This window comes from Chroicocephalus ridibundus, chromosome 1 (genome assembly GCF_963924245.1).
Source record: "Chroicocephalus ridibundus chromosome 1, bChrRid1.1, whole genome shotgun sequence".
NCBI lineage: Eukaryota > Metazoa > Chordata > Aves > Charadriiformes > Laridae > Chroicocephalus > Chroicocephalus ridibundus.
Window position 1 is genome coordinate 147,338,540 of NC_086284.1, and position 17,257 is coordinate 147,355,796.

Below are 17,257 nucleotides of genomic sequence, written 5' to 3' on the forward strand. Positions count from 1 at the left end.
TTATAGCTAAAATTATTCGTTGGGTACATGACCCATTTGTGAATTTTCAAGTATGTTCATAGCATAGACAATTGTCTTTTACTGAAGCTGTCTTCTAGGGCCTGAGTGGCTCACCCGATGAGCAGCATGGGACGGAACTCAGGATACATCATTCTGCTGTGGTAACTTCAGCTAGGACTTGCACATTGGAAGTGCTTACCTTATTAAAACATTAAAAGTGAAGAGCAGCTAGAAACAGAAGTGTCATTACCCTCCTACCTTTCGGTTCCCTGAGGAGATCTAACAGATGTCCTCTTGACTACTGCTTGGATCTATTTAAAAATTTAATTTCTGGTGTATGTAACACAACATGTATTCCATTTTGTGTCTTTTATGTAGTTTTCATAAATTACATTGCATGTTCTCTACGCTAGTAGACACCTTGATGAAAGGAGTGTGTTTCAACTTGAAATGTTCAATACTCTTGATGTCTCTACTCCCATTGATAACAGTACCTTCTCCAGAGAGATGATAGAGATTAGTTTTAAATCACGTCTCACATCAATAAAATACAAATGCGCTTAGACAAGTGTCTTTTGTTGGTCTGCCTGCTCCCAGTGAAATCAGTGGGATGTCCAAATTCTCTGTACTTATTAAAAACCTCAAAATAAAAGCTATCTGCTTTGACTACTATTGTAAGCCGTATCTTTTAAAAGTGGCTTTCCTTTATGAACTGCAGTAAATCTTAAAAGTAACTTATAGTACTGTGGATATTTAAACAATTAATGCAAAGTCTCTTCTGCTCCTAAAGCAAGGTAGCCGAGACATGTATGCATTTATGAAGTAGCAAGCTTGCAGTTTTTGCTTTCTTTCAGTTTCACGGAAAGAACTGAGCATCTCAAAGGTCCTTTCCAACCATGAAGATTCTATGATCTTTATTTTGGACCTTTCATGAAAAATTAAATTTACGGTTGAGTTCCACAGTGGCATAAGTCTGAAAGAGATCAGTAAAAATGCAGGACTTTTTAACTTCAAACTTTTGTCTTACTGAATGTGAGTTTGCCGTATTTTATTCACCTGCTACGGATTAGGTATGCCATTGTTGCTGCCTTGTGGTGGCATGCACTGTGCTACTTGTGCACTGACTGGAGGTTTATCACATCACTTATTCACATGCATCTCACCATAGCAGAGTGCCTGGTAACAGCCTCATTTGTATCCTGTTAGATTCAATTTCTTATTGTACCTAATATTTTTTTTATATCTGGAAGTAAGTTTTAAATGTTAGCTGTACTTTAAAATACTTAATAGCACATAGGTATACTCAAGATGACATTTGAATGTGAAAGAAATTTAAAGTATTTCTTATGTTGATATTTGCAAAGTAGACTTTTAACTGATATGTTTGTATTTTACCTGGTGGAACAAGGAAAACTGTCTGAATACAAGCAATATCTAATGTTTGGGGGTGTGTATAGGGGGGCAAGTTCAGGAGGTCAGTTGTGTAACAGAATATTAACCAGGGTTGGGCTGTGTATTTTGACTGGCTTGTAACTTAGAGGTATTTCTTTTAAAAAGTAGTACTACAGAACCAGTGGGAAATGCAAGCGTATACAAGTATGAATCTTGACTGAATCTGCCAGTCAAGCAGTGGCAGAAACTAATCTGTGACAATATTATAAGATCTTGGTTGCAGCTGCTGTAAAATTTCTTGTCCCTTCAGAGTTCTAGAGAACCTCAATTTTCCGTTGCCAACAAGATTTTCCTGGGAGGAGCTTGCTACTCTGCAGGCCATTTTCATGTTGGTTTGTCAGAGCCTAAAAGGTTTAACCTCATAACCTTGGTAAGCAATCCCCTCTTTCTGTGGAAGTAAGGGTAAACTCTGACTTGGAGGATTGTGATGAAGTGATTTTGTTTGTGTCGTGGAGTTTAACTTCCACTATAAGTGCTTAGACAAGAAGATTTATCCATCTGGAAAACATTAATGTGTTAGTATTTCAAATGTGGTAAATGTGAACTGCATAGATACAAGGAACGCTTCTGACAAAGTTGTTCTGTGGTAACTTGTTGTATTTGATATGTGCAATATCTATTCCTAAATCTCGAGGCAGTGTATCAGACACTTAAAATCCTTAGTCTAGGAAACGCATAACGTACTTAACATTATTCTTGATTTACTTTTTTTTTGACCTGAAGTTCTGATAGTTAGCTCTAGTATCTGTAAGATATTTTAAGTCATGCTAAGAAGATTGTTCATTGTGATAGAAGGAATATGTTTTTATTGAGTAAATCTGCAGTTACCCATGGAAAGAATGGGTGTAGAAAGGGAGAAGAGTCCAACTGTGAAAACTACCCATTTCAGCATAGCAGTAGGAAATGTAAGGTTGTAGATTTTAATGTTCTAGTGCAAACAGCTCTTAAGTTAACCCATTGCTTCCTTTTGTGATATTTTTAGTAATTTTGCAGGTTTCCTTTAAAATACAAGTGCTCTAGTTTTACCTAATCTATCTTCTTAACATCTTGACTGTTTGATATAGCGTAGACATTCTTGAGCAGGTTCAATGCTGTTTTACACAATGCTTCACAATGGAGTGAAGCATCTTCCCCAGCTTCACTATAGGTAAATGTAATTTTAAAACATCTGGGGCTGTCTGCTGCTTTATCAGTCCGCTTTATCAGTCCTTGTTTACATAACACTACGTAGTTTTATAATTTCAAGAATTTGAGGATTGTCTCATGGTTTCCTGAGACTAGTTTAAGCCATCTAAAAAACGCAAGAATTACAAATAGCCTTGCTTTCTAAGTGCAGCTGGAGGAAGCAGGGAATATCAACATGTTGCAATGTGTTAGTCCACTGTGGTTGCACGCTTGTGTGAGAATTAAACAGGGTTGTTCTTTCTTAAGTCGGGGAAAAATTGACTTGCTATTTGTACATAAAATTTAAATAAAGGATCCTCTACTGTATTTCTTATTTTGAAAGTAAAGGATGCCCTCATGTGGTAGAAGTTAAAATTGAAATTCTGCTATGCAGAGTTTAAAAATAGAGAACTGTAAGTTCTAAGTAATTATATAAGAGCTTTCTTGAATGTGAATGTTCAAGTAAATCTCATACCATAAAAATCACAGCCTTACCCTGGAATGTCTTGAGTGCGCACAACGGGGCACAAGTAAGATGGGTGTGTGGTTTTGTTTTGTTTTTTTCCCTTAAACTTCAAAGGATACCAAAGGATTAGGGCTGTGACTTCATTTGATACAGGCTCTGATGTAGCTGCTGTTGTGTCTCACATAGGTGATGTGCAGTTCATAGACTATGAGTACTCTGGATACAACTACCTGGCTTATGACATTGGAAATCACTTCAATGAATTTGCAGGTAAAAATTGGATTTCTGGGGTAAAGCCAAACTGCTTTTGTAAAAACTCATTCTAGCATATTGTCTTTTTCTCTATCTGTATATCTAGATACGTGTATATAGCTGTTCATCTGATGGTATAAAAATGTGTTAATGTCTCGTCTTGCAGGCCAGTTATACCCTTCCTTTGCAGCTCTGCTAACCCAGAAATGGGAACAACATGTCCTAAGTTTTGGCAGAGTTAGATAAATACAGAACTTGCAGCTTTCACAGCATCCTTGTGTGAAATGATGAAACAGAGACTCAGACCACTGAGTCATTTCAGTGAATGCTCATTCCACTTGCTCCATAAAAATAACCTTGAGTGTATGTTATACACTCAAGTGTATAACCTTGAGTTTTTTCAGAAGATGGGGCAACAGGAAAAACCTAGATAATCAGTATAGATGGAAAGTGTAATTTTGTGAATTTAGGGGTCTTAATCTACCAGTTGTTTCACAAACTGCATGTGTAAGTCTAGGTAACTTAAAAAACATTGGAGTTAATACTTGTTAATTTAAGTATTTGAAGAGCAAGTGTCGTGGTTTAACCCCAGCTGGCAACTAGGACCATGCAGCTGCTTGTTCACCTCCCCACCCTTGCCAGTGGGATGGGGAGAAGAATTGGAAAAAATAAGGAAAACTCGTAGATTGAAATAAAGACCAGACCGTTTAAGTAAAGCAAAAGCTGTACACACAAGCAAAGCAAAACAAGGAATTCATTCATTACTTCCCATCAGCAGGCAGGTGTTCAGCCGTCTCCAGGAAAGCAGGGCTCCATCATGTGTAGCAGTTACTTGGGGAAGACAAAATGCCATAACTCTGAATGTTATCCCCCTATGGAATAGCCCTTTGGTCAGTTGGGGTCAGCTGTCCCAGCTGTATCTCCTCCCAGCTCCTTGTGCGCTCCCAGGCTGCTCACTGGCAAGCTGGTATAAGAAGCAGAAAAAGGCCTTGACTGCTTAGCAACAACTAAAAGCATTAGCGTGTTGTCAATGTTATTCTCATCCTAAATCCAAAACATAGCACTACACCGCTGCTAGTAAGAAAGTTAACTTTATCCCAGGCGAAACCAGGACAGCAAGTTAAATTCTTTATAAAATATATTTGAGAGGCTTTTTGATTTTTCATCTCGGACTTCTTCTGAGAGTCTGACTACATCTTTAAGGAGCAAGTGCAGTAAGAAGACTAAACACACAGAGACTTTTTTTTTTGCCTATGGAGAGCAGTTGTGCCTCACCTCTGCTGTTTATCCATCCAGTAAAAATCTGATTTTTTTTTTTTTAAAATCTAAATTTGAGTGGATGTGACACAGGAAAGAGTTTAGTTGCTAGGCAATTGCAGTGTTTGTAAAGTAAGACTTAAAGAGAATTCCCAAATCCTCTGTGAATGATAGCTAGTGAGAGTGAACTGTAATCCAGGTTTGGGACACCTGGCAGACTCCCTATGGCCTGTGACTAAGCACCTCCAGTAAAACAGGGCAAAAACATTGTCCCTTACAAGTCCCTTTTCCTATTAAACGTGTAATATTTGATAAGTATGGGAGGGCTTTGGTTTCATAATGCAAATGCTTTTTATTGAGGCTTCTCTCTAAGCCAAACTTGTTCAGTTTCAAAATACAAGTAGAATATGTATGTGGCTGAAAGCATACAGGATAGACCTTTCGGCTATGTGGAACGCTCTCATTCATGTGTGAGAAATTCTTGCCAACGTGTAACTGATAAAATCAGGTCAAAGTAAAAACCACTGATGTTTGTCCACGTCAATTTGTGCATGTGTAGAGGGTGAGGAGGGGACAAGTAGTCCAGTAATGTGATCCTACTGGTCTTTTTAGACACCGTAAGGTTCTAATAAGTATTTTTTTTCTTTTTCTAGGAGTAAATGAGGTAGACTACAGCCTTTATCCTAACAGAAAATTACAGGAACAATGGCTGCGATCTTACCTTGAGGCCTACAAAGAATATAAAGGATTTGGCACAGAAGTCAGTGAAAAAGAAGTTGAAGTTCTATATGTCCAAGTCAATCAGTTTGCACTGGTAAATAACAAACTGTTGATTAGAATATATTAAATGTTGTAGAGAAGCCTGCTACTCTATGGAGAAATGTAATTGCCAGTGTCTGAGTGCTGTGGTATGTGAAGGAAAACTTCTTCAGCCTGTTCTATGGAAACTTTCTCTTATGTTGTGTCTTAAAAATTCTCTGTAGACTATTTCTTGTGAAAGAGGCACTGAACATGCAGAAAATGAGGTGAGCTTTTAGCAGGTATTTCTGTTGGCTGTTTATTGGTCTGTCAAGTTCCTGAGTTTGCTAGAGCTTGTGTTAGGTTTGTGTTGAATTTTTTTCTTGTAATAGTAAGAAGACAGAAGAGCAAGGTAGTATGCTTCATGAAGACCTAAAAATCGTCTGACTTTAAAAGCCTTTTTAAAGTGAGGTGATAAAATTTTGTTAAAGTAAAATTTGGATGCTTTTGGAGTTTTTGTAACTTTTTTTAAACAGGTAATTAGGTCACTCTAGAGTCTTTCAGTACTACCGTAACTCTTACGTTGCCTGCAGTGTCTTGGCAAGCGGGAAGTTGCTTTCACATTTGGTTTTGTTCACCTTAGTGGTTCAAATTGTAACAAAGAACACATAAAGTCACACAGGTAGTCTCCTGTGGTTCCCTGAAGCTTTGCATTTCTGTAGAGTGCCGGGGCTGGCTGTGTAGGTCTTCTCCACGCTCCTTCTGCATTTTGTGCATTATAAGCTGTCTCTTGTCTGTCAGGCTGTCTTACCCAGACTTTGGATGTAAAAGTTCACTCCCTAGTTCATTCCCTTTGAAAGGGTGGAGCATGTTAAATTTTTATCTTCCTTCAGAAAAATTTCACCTGGCTTTGGTGCCTTGTCCTTCAGAGGAAAAAAAACACATCAAGTGTAATTCATGGAGGTAGAATAAGTCAAATAGGTGTTGCATTGCGTTCTTGAATGCTCCAATTATGTATACTGTGAGAAGTAGTTTGGAGGTAAATGTCTTCCCCAATGTGCGCCCCTGCCCCCCCCTGAGGTTTTTATCTCTGTGTGATTTCTGAAGATACTTTACAGATTCACATTATTTTTGTTATGCTTTGCCCCACTATCTCTGATCTTGCTTTGCCTAGAGAATGTAACGGGAAATGTTACAGCAAAAGTGCCTTTTACCCAACAGCTAGATAACTTTATTTTGCTTTCTCCTGAAGAATGACATACTAAACTATTCCTGGGAGGACTAAGGCTAAGAAGCCGGTTTGGCCTTATTTAAGTCCTCTGACTAATCCAAGCACAACTCTGTTACTGTAACATCTTCAGTTTTCTGGCAAAAAGCTGATAGTTGCAGTGAGGAAATGCAGTTCATGTTCTAGGAAAATGATTATTAAACAAGCCCTTAAAAAATACTAGCTTGTTCGCTGTTATTCTTTTAAAAATATGTATTTACTGTTACTGTCAGTAACAGTTAACTTCAACTCTCAATTGAACTGTCGACTGAACAGTAACTTCAGCTGTCCCATTCATTTAGGAAAATCAGATCTGCAGTCAAGTAGGCTGGTGGTCTGTTTTAAAATATATAGCATTGTTTTGTCAGTTTTAAACTATGATCATACTAATGTTTTAAGAGGATAGAGTTCTGTTTAGAGAACAGCTCGAGACCTGCCTATAGACCACACATGAAGCACAAATACTGCCAAACACTTGTGTCAGTCAATGTGGGAAGCTTTGTTAAGAGCAAATACGAACTCAAGTTAATGGATGCTGGTGTAAAATACCAAACTGCTCACTGTCAGGTGAAGCTCTCTAAACTAGAGGTACAAGAAAAATGCACATGTACATATAGTAGTTGTCATTTCAATGTATTTTCAGGAGTGTGTGCACACATGTGTCTTCTACACTTCTGGTAAAGTGTTACATGCAAGCTTCAGGAAGCCATTTAGGTAATTACTGTAAGCAGTTATTTACCAAACAGAAGTATGAAGTATATCGCTTGTAACCTGGGTGGTCCAGAAATGTCGTCCACAGGGAGACTATCAAGTTCATATGTTTGTTCTTTTGAAGTATGCTAACAATCGTATCATAATGTAATCCGTAGTTTGAATCTGACTACTTATCTGGACTCATAATGGAAGTAAGTTTGGAACAGATGAGAAATTTGTGTAAATGCTGATGAGTTAGAGGTTGTCTTGTGTATCTACAGATCATATCTCTTTGTCCAAGTCAGTAGTGAAAGTGAGCTGTAGTTATAATTGCTCTAAGGGTTGTAATATAAAAGATTAAAAAGGAATTTCATATTTACACTAGAGTTGAATGCATGTAGAATAATATATATTTAATTAGTAACAGTGGAAATAGTCACATTTCTGTGCATTTTTTTTTTAATGTGGTGTATCTTGTTTTACAATAGTCTATTCAATAGATGCCCTATTTCATAAATGCAATGTTATTTTTTTAAAAAGCGCCATGTGTAGAGTCAGGAGGCCAATGTATTTACTCCTCCGATTGCCAGTAATTAATTCTATTATTAATAGAATATAATATTATCAAATATATATCAAATATAGAATATATATTATCAAATAACTTTACAAAAAGATTGAAGTTTGAGAGTTTTCTTGTAGATAACTCTTTGTCTCAATGTGAGAATATGTTTATACATTGGATAATGTTAACCTTTTGCTAATAACTTTTTTTTCTTTCAGGCTTCCCACTTCTTTTGGGGATTGTGGGCTCTAATTCAAGCCAAATATTCCACCATTGACTTTGATTTTCTAGGGTAAGTTTGTTTGCTACATATAATCGTAGAATGCTTGAGGCTGGAAAGGAACCTGTGGGGCCATCTGGTCCCACACCCCAGCTATCAGAAAATCTGAGGTCTGAGCAACAGACCTGATTTATTTGATCATACTAGAACTCTTAATTTTTAAGAGAAAACAAGATGATAAAAGCTATCTGTCTGCTTTTTGTTGCTGAAAGTTCCCTAAATTAGTATGTACCCCAGGGCTAAAAAACATGGTATAACAAGGCAAGAAACATAACTAGAGGAGTAAATGTTTTGGGGCATTGAGTGTGGTGGGGTGTTTTTGTGGTTTTTGTTGTTTGTTTTTTGTTTGTTTGTTTTGTGGGAGAGACAGAGACATAAAAGCCAAGTTGGTCAGTGTGGTGTGCTACCTGTCAGACAGAAGACCTGTGTTTCCAGCTGTGCAAGAGTCAGGAAATGGGGCTCTTGCACAAAAGAGCTTGTTTACTTTTTATTGCATGGAGTGTTGATCTTGGAAATTTCTAATCTTTTTTTTTTTTTTAAAGAGTCTTTGTAATGCCAATGAATGTTAAGTTCTGTTTCCTGAGATGCTGGCCAATAGTGTGTTTCAGGTAGATGTGTGTCTTTGGCATTTTTTTTTTTTAATGGTCTTTCATAACAACAAGCAGGGGAACTAATTTCTCAACTGGGGACTTGGCAAGGTGATAAAATTAATCATTTTGCTTGGGAAAAGATAACACTTTAGAATTTTTTGCTCTGACTAAGCCAGTTTACTGGGCTTAGTTGTGTCATTTTGTACATGAGACAAATGTGAATTTCTTCATGTGACTATTGTCAAGTAAAAGTACTTGTTAGTAACCGCTAGATGGCACAAAAAGACAAGTTAAAGCACAGGTTGTAGAACCCAAAACCACATCAGTTTTGAATGAAGTGTCGTTCTTGCAATGGTCAAGATCAGATTTCTTTGGAATTGTATTGTTGATTGTTGGATAGTCTGTTAAGAGCTATTAAACACAAAAACACCACCTTTGATAATCCCAGAACAGCATCTGTTTTGCAAACTGTAGTGTGTGGGGTTGAGGAAGTACCATGATATGGTGGCTCTGTTCTTAATTTCTTCCTTTGGCAGCTGGTAATGGTCAATGCTGGAAACAGGGTACTGGGGTAGGTGGACTTTTGACTAGTTCTACCTAGCACGACTGTCTTTATGTAAGGAGTTATCTGCTCTTAACTTCAAATCTCTCTCTCTCTCTCTCTCTCTCTCTCTCTCTCTCCCTTCGAATAGGTATGCAATTGTTCGGTTTAACCAGTATTTCAAAATGAAGCTGGAGGTCATGACACTAACTCTTCCTGAGTAATGAAGAGGAAGAAACTTTACCAAGTGGATAGACAACCCCTGAATCTTTTCTGAGAACAGATACTGGAAAAAAGCTAAACATTTGTTGAAGTTCTGTAATGCTCACTTGGTGGTTCTTGCTTTATAAATAATGCCTCTAAACAGTCCTTCAATGTTAAATTTAATATGAAGAGCATACGTACTGCTGTTGATATAAAACGGATTAGAAACTTGCTAAATCTATAAAAAGTTGTAGAAATGGCAATTTAATCCTTCTTTGTAATTTAACATATGTTGTATGTGAATTATTTATTATAAGTTTAACATGATTCCATTGCTGCTTTCATCAGTTTTTGTAAAAGTTGGGTGCAGACAGTGAAGTTGTTCCAAAGGATTTGTTTAACAACTTATTTTATTGAAGTTGCATTAACTTATATTAAAGAAAACATGGTCAGAGAATATTTTAGATGTATACAAGCAAAATATGAGTGATAATAGACTCGTGGGATCACTAGTGTGCTGTAACTAGGGAAAAAGATTAGGATGATCTTTATGTTTCCCCCTCTTTCTTTTTAAAAAGAAAAAGGTAGCTTTCTATATGATGGTACTTTTATTTTGTATGAGAATCAACCAACTTGCTGAAATGATAAATAACGCTTTGATTTTTCCTTCTTGATGCGTTAAGCTGTAGAAATGTGAGAGTTCTGTGGACACCAGATTCTTTGAGGATACGTACCATCATAGTGTTAGATGGACAGTGCACCATCTCTAACTTCTGTGGGAAAGCTGTTTGTTTATTTAGTGTACTTTTAAAGCAAAAGACCACTATTCCAAGTCTCTATTCCTTTTTGAAACTTGATTCTAAATTTGAACACTATTCTGTTCTCTGTATTTGATGTGCTTCAGCAGTATCTAGCAGACTGGACTATTGAACTGAAGATTAGTGAACAGAGATCCTGTTGCACTGGGGAGCAAGACACTTAGGTTTACAGTTCATGTATTGTTGACATCTTTCTGCTTTGTCATCTTCTAGCCTTGGATTATAGTCTTAAATGCTTGGTCCTGTAGTTGCGAATTCTGGTATGTCTCTTATCTTGGTTTGGTTTTGTTTTTGTTTTTTTTTTTTTTTTCTGCTGCAGCAAATTACTTTTCAAAGTCTCCGGTTTGAAGGATAACATGGGAGAAGTGTATGACTTGAACAACGGGGCTTTGATCATCACACACATTTTCTTGTTTCTTAAGGCTATTATACCAAGAATGGTCTGGATTACAAAATGTGAATTGAAAAGAAAATGTTTACTTAACAAAACAATGTATGGAGTGGAAAAGAGGCTTTAAAATCTGAAAGGGGGTGAGGGGGGCAGGAGGGGAAGAAACCCACAACAGAAAAATAAAACCCAACAATGCAGTGTGGAGTTGGGCAGGCACGTACTCAACTCTCATTATACTCTGAAAAACTTTGCACTTTGGTCACATAAGTGCCCACGTGTACAAAGTCTGTGTGTGTGCATATACACGTGCAAACACAAACTTATCTGAAGAGTAAATATTATGGGGAGTCTGTTGTACGGACTCCAGCAAAGATATTTATTCAAAATCGCTTTATGGCACACTGTTGTGTGTGTATGTGTATATATGCACACACATATATACATACGTGCTTTACAAAAGCTTGGATTGATTCAGGACAAAGAAAACTGATGTGAATGAAAAATTTTCACCTTAAAAGACCATTTTGAATGGCATTCTGTTATTTTACAAAAGCAAAGTTTGGGATTTTTTTCCTCTTAACTTCTTTATATTAATCTCTGAGTGTTTCTCTGTTACCCCCCTCCCCCCGTCAGTACTTTAGAAGTCCTAATACAAATGGGAGAACTGGGATTTTTTTTGTAACTTGAAATTAGGTAACCATTTTCCACTAGCGTTTGTTAGCCGGAAGCTACTATACTGGACAAATTTTCTTGGTAGTTAAATAGAAACAAATAGCGAAAATAGACATTTGTATTTCTGTTTTCCTTCGTAGCAGTTTTAAAGGATGTTGCTAGAGCTCATGCAAGCACTGAAGACTTTAATTTTCTGTACTTTCTCCCTATTGATTTTATTGACATATGTTGCATAATACCCTGCTGTCTTGGTAGTCCCTTTAAGTTCAGTAAGATCTGCTCAGAAGTAAGATTGATAAAGATTTTTTTGAACTCTTATTACTGTTTTCTTCAAGTGATGGCTTTATTTCTGGCAGTGTTGCTTTGTATTTGTGAAATATTTGAAAAAGGTTGTGAAGTTCACTTGGTCTTAAGAAATCCAACACTTGACAGATCCTGACTTTCCCAACAGTTGGCAAAACACATTCCCTTTTCAGGTACCAGTACTATTTAAGTTTGGAGTTAGTGTAATTTTTTTCGGTAGTATTTTTGTTTTTATAGCTCAAGTAGCAATAACTGTAGGAGTGGAAGCTTGCTTCTGCAGAACCAAAGCTCTTCATGAGTGCAGCTCAATCTCATTCTTGTGGAGCGAAGCTCCACTGAATCCCATAAAAGCACTTTGAAGCAGATAGTAAATACTGCAAGCTTTTCCTGAGCCACTTCGAAGAAGCACAAGGATTATCACAGGTTACAGTGGTTGACTTTGCAGTACTGGTAGAGGCTTTCATTTTGCATGTCGAAATCCATTTTACACACTTAAATGCTGCTTTGCATCAGCTTTCATTACAAGACAAGCGCAGATTAAAACAATTCCTGATAAATTCTGAGGAAATACTTAAAACTTTTTTCTGAAATGAAACGCCAGTTACCATGGGCCTTGTTCCACATCCGTTTGAGCCAGTAGCACTCGGATATTCTCACTCGCTAAGGAGTATCTACAGGTGTGTTAAGTTTGAAGCAGTAGTTTGCAATAGCATTGCAGATGATAAGGTAGCTTGAAACTGTGAATACAGGACATTCTGAATGTAAATCAGGTACTAGAGCACCAAACTGGAGAACGTGTACTCATTTCAATTAATTCATCTCAGTCTCTTTAGTAGCAATGTTAAGATATTTAAAGGAGGACAAAAAGATGACTGAGCTCTAGAAACATCCTGTAGTAGTTTTGACTGTGACTTGCCAAGAAGATATTCTGTTGCCTTTATGTTAAGCTAAGGGCATGAATGCCAAAATTAATAATTCTTACTGTAGTTAAACATATATTGTAAATATAACAAGGATTATTAGTAACGGCATTCTTGCATAAATAGCATCAAGTCAATAGACCATAGTGGCCTGGTTGCTTTTGTAAAGCAGAACAGTGTGAATTTTTTTCTTCTCATTTCTGCAGTCAGATCTGGCTAATCCATGCCTAATTTCTTAAGTCATCTAAGCATTAAAGATTTCTGAACGATAACTAGTCTTTTATCACATGATTTCAGCTCTCTTCATTTACACGTCTTCATTTACATTTTAAAAATACTTACAAATTTGCATTAACCAGGTCTGACTGTGTATGTATATACAACAGTGTAAATAACCATTTGTAAATTAGTGTGAATTGTACTGTATCTTGCATTTATGGACTTGTGTATTGCATTGTATTCTCTCCTATTTTGTAGAAATTTTGATGTAAAGAAAAAAACTAACTCTGTGTGCAGACTTCTTTTGTTAACTTGACCTGTAACAGAGCATAATAGTTTTATGTTAAGGTATCCATTTATAGCCTTGGGCATCCAGTGTCTTTTTTTTTTTTTTTCCCATTAGCTTTTTTGACATCTTGCTCTTGGGAATGATTCTGGGAATAAAGGAATTTATACAGTACTAAGGTGAAGAGAAAGTCTATTCTAATAATAGGGCAAACTATGTGTCAGAGGTACATGTAGTACCTGTGGTATAGGGAAGGCTGTTAAAATTGGTTACTTAAACTTCCAAAAATTTCCTATACGTTCTTGGATGCTGGTGACTTCTAAACATAAGCACGTTGAATTGAAGTACTCTTAAAAGTGTGCGCTTCTGTGGTGACAGCAATTGAGTTAGTTGTGGTAGAAGTCCCCCAGCTTAAATGTTTTTGGTGGATATAACCTTATGATAGGATTAGTTGCTGACTTGTAAATGCTTTTAATAAATGCCCAAATCACTAAAATAGTTCTGCCAGTCATTTTCCTCAACACTAGAGCTATTGGTAGCCCCTTTAGACTATTTGAAACGTACCTGAGGTATTTACCCCGTGTGCCGTTCCCTTCCCTTCCTCTCTGTGCCCACAGCCCTACTTCATTAGGGGAAACAAGCATATAAAAAGCTTCCTTTCCATACTTTAATCCTCACTATTTCCTTTCTGACTAAAATGGTGTTTTATTTTGTCAGTACGTGACTTCTCATCGGAATTTTTGTGTCTGGGAAGTCCCTTTCTGAAGAGGCCTTTAATCTTGGAAGCGTAGGCATAACGAAGCATAGTTCTCCCCAATTGCCTGACTATATTTCATTACTGTTGCTTTTCACTCTCTGTTTTGAGCTCCGTAGTGTCCTTGAGGCTGTCAGTTTATTCTCGTCACTGCTGCGTTTAATAACTCTGCTGGAAAATATTGGTGTGCAAATCTCATTGTCCATCTGACAAATTGATTTTGATGCAGTTTGTACACCCTGGCAGCTTTACCTGCAGCGGACAAAAGGTACACACGCTTATCAGTGTTGCTACTTTAAGTTACTAGGGTCCTGGGAAGTGAGTTTATCAAAGAAATATTGGTCAAGAGGAGGGATGGGCTCAGTAAATATAGGTAAAAGGAAGTAGTTCACACAAACTCAAGCTTTTTAATCTAGCGAGGTATTGGATGCGCTTATTTACTTGTATGGTTTAAGGACAAGAGCAAATTGTAAAGGGGAAAGTTGGTTTCAAAATGGCATTCAGATTTCTTTTGAAGTCTTTGGTAGCTAACAAAAGCTTATAAAATATTATTTTGTTACTCCCACCAAAAGAAATCTTAAACCAAATTTGAGTAACTTTCTAATTAAAGAAGACTCTGTTCTGTAGCCCAGTGGAATATAATCTCTTTCTTGGCGTAGTCCTTCCTCTAGCATGTAGAGGAGGTTGACCGCGTCTGTCAGCGTTTGAGGTGGCTGCCTATTCTTCATTTGTGTTAAGATTTTTTTTTTTGTATTGTTTACTGTGTTCTTGGATGCCTTCGAAGGCGTGCTAGATTACTAAACTACTGGAATTAGCTACTGTCTCTTATCATCTCTTTCACACCAGGCAGGCTGTAATTGTAGAAGAACAGAAAGCATTTGATCAAACCTTCAAGTAACGCAAGGCTGACGAGTCCTGCAGCTCATTCTTTTCTCCCCTTTTTATTGCTGTGGGCTGCAAGCTGGTTGTTTTCAGGAGTTGGGAAAGATACAAAAAGCCACGACCTTTGGTCTTGTGCAAGGTAGGTGTTCCGTTAGCCGACCGCGCAACTTCTAAGAAAGGGGCTCTCAGCAGTGAGAAACCATGCAAATCCAGATGGGACATCTCAGGAGAAACCAAACTTTATGGCTTGTAGACCTCTGGGGGTGGAAAGGGAAACGCGCGAAATGTGTGCACGTGCCAGTTGTATGGAGATGCTCCATCTATGTGATGTGGTGAGACTGGAAAAAGCATTGCCTGATTTTTTTTTTATTTTTATTTTTTTTTCCCCTTAAGTGACTTTTCCAATTGGTCTGATCTGCAGAGATTTAAGTTCTTGTGGTTGGGAAACCAGTCAGCTTGGGGAGGAGAGGGAAGAAGTCCAGAAGATTATTAAAGAATTAAAAATTTGGAAAAGATTATTAAAAAGAACACCTAGGCAGTTGATTAACTTGCAACACTTCGGTGTGTGTTGGGCTTTTCTATGTATTTAATAGCATAGGTGGTGTTCTGCAGCAGATTCTTTAATAAAGGGTTTTTTTTAATTATTGTGAAATGTCAGAAAACTGACTGGAATGGGCCTGAAGCCCATTATGCTCTTAGCCAGGCTTCACCAGGTGACCAAACTTCTGGTTCAAGGTTTTGTGTTAGGTGTTTCTGTAGCCACCTAGAATTGTTGAGCTGCTGTCTCAGATGTCCCTGTGGTGTGGAACTGTGGAACTCTAATTCATGGAGTTCCCAAATATGTTTGAGTTGATGCTTGTAGAGAGATGACAGAGAGAGAACCTGGTGGAAATGAAAAGTTGTGTGAACATTTAGAAAGCAACCATGCTACTTGAAGTCTTAACGAACTTTGAAAATAAACGCTGAAATAACTTCAGGTACTGCACCAGCCTATTTTTATGGTATTGCAACTATGTTTTTTCTATGTTGTGTGTGGTGTGTTGGTTTTTTTTTTTTCCCCCCACATAGAGATCCATGCAAGATGAAAGAGACCATGGAAGAGAAACAAAAAACGTTGTATACAATGCCATAACATGCAGCATAAGCTGAAAAAAGGTGTATGTTTTTAAGCTTTTGGTGGTGTGTAATTCATAAGTGTTATCAAAAAATGGTAGGTGTCAAGTCTTCAGTGTGTGAAAGAATTTTTTTTTTAAATGTTCATTTTAACATTTTGTATCTCGGATGCAGTCTGTGGTAGTTAAATGCTGCTGCTTTGTACACAAGTGCTTTGAATAGTCTCAGCACCGAGAATGCATCCAACCTTTCTTTATTATGACTTAAAGTTAGATTCATTGGTTCTGTCTCAAGCCTCTTAATCTAGCTATCTAAAAGCCTTTAAACTCTTGCAGGAACAGGGCCGTAGCATATTAGGGATATATTCCGTTTTGTGTCCTTTTTTTTTTTTATTGCATATTTTCTAGTGTTCTTTTAAACACAAGTCCATTTGTCCTGTGAATAAAATAAGTTCCATTTACAAATAAGCCTTTGTCATCTTCCAGCACTGTCATACCCCCTAGAAGTCCCCATGACCCTTCTTGTATGTTGTGGAGTTTAGATGCATCATTTACCCATTGGAGTGAATTGCATTTCTTCTGAACTAAATGTTATTAAAGCTATTATAAGGCCTTCTACCACTGATTAAATGAAGTCATGTACCTTTCCGAGAGATTTATATTGTGTAAATAACTTCAAACTGCAACAATAAAGTTTGTTTCTAACTGCACCGTTAGCATATATTGTGGTGATTTTGCTTTTCCCAGGTTTGAAAGCGCTTTGGTACAGAATACTTAAGAGCTCTTAAAGGCGTTTGACTTGCGTTCAAACGCATACCTCTTCCTGGGCTTAACAACCCAGCTAAAAATAGATACTTTGAGCCAGGATTTGGCTTGCACAAAGTTAACTCTTTTAAGTTTTGCATATTAAAGAGGCTTGGCCATCGACCACTAAAATGTCACGTCTGGGAGGCAGGGGTTAGATGGAGAACGGCTGTCGGTAGGAATTACTGCCATTGGGGAACTGGAGGAAAACATGCAAAGTTTGGGCTGCTCTGAAGTTTAATTTATGCACAATAAGGGTTACGTTGACTACGTGGGACTCATTTTACAGGCTGATCCATGGCTGAAGAAAGGCTCGGGGTGCAGCGCTAGTGCCGCAACGTTAGATACTTGCTGGGGGGTTAACTGGGATGTTTTGATGTACGTCAACACAACTCTGTTTTCCTCTGTCTTGGTTGTGCACCCTAAAGAGAGTGGTTTTATCAAGGTACAGGTTTTACTTGTGCTTGAGTTACCCTGTGCAGTTGCCTGCAGTGAATTTGTTGAAGAAAACATTCCTTGGGCCAAAGTCTGCGCTCCGTTATGTACCTGCCATTCTTGCTGCTGAAAATGAGAATTTCCTGCATACACTTGATTACGTAATTTTGGTCTTGTTCGTAGAGGGCTTGG

The 17,257-nt window shown here is 37.5% G+C and overlaps 1 protein-coding gene across 1 annotated transcript in view; it reads left to right on the forward strand.

Moving 5' to 3' along the window:
• ETNK1 (ethanolamine kinase 1) overlaps positions 1 to 16,536 on the forward strand; it is a 36,558-nt gene extending 20,022 nt beyond the window's left edge. The window contains exons 5-8 of the mRNA XM_063358000.1: positions 3,269 to 3,352; positions 5,245 to 5,405; positions 8,073 to 8,146; positions 9,417 to 16,536. Coding sequence (XP_063214070.1) covers positions 3,269 to 3,352; positions 5,245 to 5,405; positions 8,073 to 8,146; positions 9,417 to 9,489 — 392 coding nt within the window. The 3' untranslated portion in view covers positions 9,490 to 16,536. The remainder of the gene's footprint in view (positions 1 to 3,268; positions 3,353 to 5,244; positions 5,406 to 8,072; positions 8,147 to 9,416) is intronic.
• The last annotated feature ends 721 nt before the right edge of the window (positions 16,537 to 17,257 follow it).